Genomic DNA, 4296 nt, shown 5'->3' with positions numbered 1-4296 from the left:
TCAGCAGGGCAGGAGGCTTTGTGCGAGAGTGCCTGTTTCTGGTACAACCATGCCACAAGCTAGACTGGTCTGTAACGTGCTGGCAGGAGCTGTGAAGTGCGTAGTGCTGCTTTCCAACCCATGCTGGGAGATCCAAGAGGTATTTTCCTCTGTGTAGCCCCAGCTTCTTTCATTTTTGCTTCAGCTGGTCAGAAGCAAGGTATATTTAGCCCCAGCCTTTACCTTTGAAATCACTTTAAACAAGAGAAGCAGAGCAGCAGTTCATAACTGGTGCTGGCGGGTGAGCCCGTCCTGCAAGGAAAGGAGCCTTTTCCCAGCCTTGCCCCGCACGGACGGCTCGGTCATGGCTGGGTTTACAAGCAGCAGAGTGAACTTTGCTGGGATGATCCGTACACCCATGCTGGAGGCCACCAGCTGCAGGGAGGCTCAGGAGCAGGGCTGTAGGAGCAAGTGCTCCTCAGCCCCTCCGGGATGAAGTGTCACCATCATCCAGGGCTGTAGACTGTGCTAGGGGGTTGGTAACTTCTGCAAGAGAGATGGAATAACTTGCCCCATCACCTCCATGGCATGTGTTGGGTTCTCCTCCCTCCTTAGCTCTTTGTTGATGTGAAGCTGCCACAGGTTGGAGTCTCCTCCTGGTTCTTGCCAGTGTTGTTTCACATGTGTCCCCGTGGATGTGGCTGCCTTGTGCCTCCTCGGTCATGCCCCCCCTGGGCAGGGGAACAGCCACATCAGCAGTGTTAGAGCAGGCAGTGAGCGAGCCCAGCATTGCACCAAGCACTGAAATCCTGTGGCTTCAGAGGGCAGAGACCTCTTGAGCTGCCAAGTCCGTGGGGCTGGCATTTGTCACCCAGCCCTCTGGGTGTGTGAAGCTTCAAAGGAGAGCTTGGGGGTGGTTTTACCCCACAGGGTTGGGGTGGCTCTTGCACAACCTTGCTGTCCCTCTGCTGCGGAACACTATGGTGGGTGATTTGTGCATTCGTACCGTACACAGGTTGCGATTGTTGGTGCTCAGCAAGCTGGTGTCACCCAAAGGACAGCACACTACGTGCTGTGCTGGGGGAACAGAGCCACAGCAGCAGGGCCATTTGCCCGCTTTGCTGGGGAGAGGCTGGCGGTGGCTGCCGTTGGTTGTCCATGCCGGAGCGGGGCTGGCTGAGTCACTCCAGAACCTTTCACCAGCACAAGCTCAGTGCACTGGGTGAGTCAGCCCTTTCCAACCATTGTAAACGGGTTAGAGGCACCCACGAGTGCCCGCTTCTCTTCCTGATCGGGTCCTGAAGGGACTCTGCATGAGAGCCTCGGCTGGAGACATCTGCAGTGGGAACTCAGCTGGGCTGGGTCCCAGGCTGAGGTGCTTCACTGGTGTGACAGGGAACTAAACTCGATCTCCGGGATCCCCAGCTAGGGCTTAGCCACAAAACCATTCTTCAGCCACGTTTTGCTCTCTGCACCTTGCCAGATCGCTCCACGTCTGGAGGCATTTAGACTTGGGGAGCAGTGGAGCATCTGCTCTGCCCTGGATGCCACAAGAAATGGTGGTGCTTCAAATACTGCTGGCCTCTGAGCACACCACGGGGCTGAAACCTGCCCTGAGGCTTCTTGTTTTGCTGTTCATTTGTTAACATTTGCAATTAGGACACTTAATTTTTGCAACAGAAGATCCCACTGTGCAGTTAAATTGGTGTGACTGGCATCATGAAGGTGGAAGGATGGGCTATTAGAGATGCCGAGCCAGTTTCTGCACAGCAATAGGTAGATAGCCAGCTGCTGTGTGTCTGTGGGAGGGTGCCGGTGGGGTGGGAGCTGAGGTTTGCCACTGCAGAGCTGCGAGGGTGGCTGGAGTCTGTTCCCGAACAGCCCTTGCTGCTGCTGCACCATCCCCATCTCACATGCTGCACTGCAGCTGCGGGCCAGGGAGGGGTTGCACGAGCAGTAAAACCACTTCAGAAAATCCCCATGGGGGAAAAAATTGGTGTTTAAGGGGTAATTTGTATCCAGCCAGATTTGGATTGCCCTCCCTGTGGTGGTGCTGTCACGTGGACTGGGCTGGGCTGACCACCATCCACCGGCGTAAATCAGGCACAACCCAAAGATCACCCCGGGGCCCCTTGTGAGTTTATCCCAGTGGAGTGTCTGTCTGCCCTGTTCCTGATTTACGCTGTGTGTGTGTGCACATTTAATCGAGCACAGACCTGAGGTCCCTGTGTCCCTCTGGTCACGAAGGGGATGGCAAATCGCAGTGGTGTGGCACAGCTTGTTTGCCTGGTGTTTGTAAGTTCGGTCCACTTAGATCTCCCCAGTGATTCAGTGATTCTCCCAGTGCATTGATAATGCCTGGCTGCAGGGAAATACAGGTTGATATTCAAATCCCACTGTGTTTTTCCTGCTCCTGTTCTCTGATGGGAGCAGAGCATTTCCATAGCAATGGTTCACCCAGGTCAGAGTCCAGTTTCAGGGAAAGGGCAACACCAAATACTCCAGGGAGAAGGGCCAGATCCTGCGAGGGGTAACGCGCTCCCCGGGGAAGCCCTCCTCCTAGAGTTGCCTAGTGAAAGGATGACCTAGCGGAAGGTTTAAAGCCCTTCCCAAGGCTCCTGGGTAATAGATGCAGTACTTTCTAGAGCAGAGAGCCTTTTTGCCCGTTGAGGAAGAACATTTCGAGAGCACTTGGGCTTTCTTTGCGTTGCCCCTAGTTTGTTCTGCTGACGCTGCTGAGTGGGTTTAGGTGGGTGAGAAGTGGTTTTGAACATGCCCCTGAGCCAATGGGGAAGTGGTGCTGGCTCAGAAGGGTTTTCCTTCCCCCTGAAGGACCGGCATTGTGGAGGAGTGAGTTTTCCAGTGCCGTTCCTTGGGTCCCTTGCTGCCAAAGAGCTGTGGTTGTTCTTGTTTAAGAAAGAGAGAGGCAGAAAGCAAATACGTCCTGAGAAAGCAAAGTAATCTCATTTGGATGCTGAACACCTTGTGTAAATTCCTGGGCATGCAAAGTTAACTGTAGATGCGAGTTTGGGATAGCGCCCAGTTTTCAGGGGATAGAAGCTTTGAGCAGAATAAATATTTACCAAATCAATTGACTTTTTTCCTTTCTCCCTATTTACTTTAGCTCCATGAGTAACCACATTGTAACGATGTTTTATGCGCTGCTCTCTGCCACCAGGGCACGGAGTCAGCCAGGTCTGGGGCTTCAAACCCCTCTTGCTTTCAGGAGCTCTCTGCTGCAGTTGCATCCCTCGGGGTCTAGAGGCAGGGCTGTGGTCAGCGGTGGTGCAGGACTGGGAAGGGTTTGGGAGCGGGGCTTTTTCACAGAGAATCCACAGACCGTGGCTGTCCCTTGCAGCCCCAGATGCCGTGACGCTGCTGGGCCTGTGGGTGCGGTGTCCTTGGGGACCCCTCTGCAGCCCTTGCCTGGTGTCGCAGGAGGCTGATGAGTTTCTCCCTCCTGCCAGGATCAGCCCTCCGCACACCGCTGGGTTTTAAGCTCTCTTTGGTTGCTCTGTGACCATCTCTCGTCTGCCTTTCCCTTCCAGGTCCGAGAAGTGTAGTGTTTCTGAAACTTGTGAACCAGGTGAGGAATAATTCATTTTCTCTTGCAAAAGAGTGATATTGGGGGGGCACTAGAGAAAGCTGCCTGCACAGTGACTCGGACACATGGCATCAGTTACCTGGTTGCCTCACGGTGCAGTTCTCTAAGGTCTTTATCCCTGTTCAGTAGATGCAGAGATGAAGGGTCTTACCCTGTGACCCTCCAGCTGGGTCCCAAAAGTGCGTTAATTGAAATAATGAGATTTAAGCTTGTGCTTAAATGTGAAGCTAAGGGAAGTCTTCAGTCTCTGAGTTCCCTTCTTCCTGTAAGTACCTGCTGGAGATGCTCCTCCTGCATCCCCTCCAACGCTCATTGGGTGACCCAGTTCATTTTAAGTGAAGAAAGTCAGGAACAAGCACATGATGAGGGCCAGCAGCCGGTTCGAAGGCACCAACAGCTCCTGCCAGCTGAGCTGTTTGCAGAGGGGCATGCCCATAGGTGCCCTTTGGGTACCTCCATGCCATGGGCTTGGTGCCACTGGGCCACTTGGCTGTGGGATCCTCGGTTGGCACTGAAGTCGCGGCCAGCCTCGGTTTCCCTGCCCATGCTGGTGGGCAGACACGGCATTGCCGGTTCCTGTTGGCGATTTGCCTTTCGTTGCTTTTCCCTGGTAGGTACCTCAGGAGAGCTGGGTGGCATCAGGCAGATCAAAATCGAGCCGGACGAGCTGGACATCATCCAGATCACCGTGCCAGGTAGGTGCTGGGCACCGG

General features: G+C 54.3%; 1 protein-coding gene across 1 annotated transcript in view; it reads left to right on the top strand.

Moving 5' to 3' along the window:
* The window catches only part of GTF2IRD1 (GTF2I repeat domain containing 1), a 45348-nt gene that overhangs the window by 18420 nt on the left and 22632 nt on the right, over positions 1-4296 (top strand). The window contains exons 12-13 of the mRNA XM_010139246.1: positions 3528-3565; positions 4198-4278. Coding sequence (XP_010137548.1) covers positions 3528-3565; positions 4198-4278 — 119 coding nt within the window. The remainder of the gene's footprint in view (positions 1-3527; positions 3566-4197; positions 4279-4296) is intronic.

Source organism: Buceros rhinoceros, unplaced genomic scaffold (assembly GCF_000710305.1).
Source record: "Buceros rhinoceros silvestris isolate BGI_N320 unplaced genomic scaffold, ASM71030v1 scaffold4347, whole genome shotgun sequence".
Lineage (NCBI taxonomy): Eukaryota > Metazoa > Chordata > Aves > Bucerotiformes > Bucerotidae > Buceros > Buceros rhinoceros.
The sequence above is the reverse complement of the archived record's forward strand: the minus strand, read 5'-3'. Positions and strand labels throughout refer to the sequence as shown.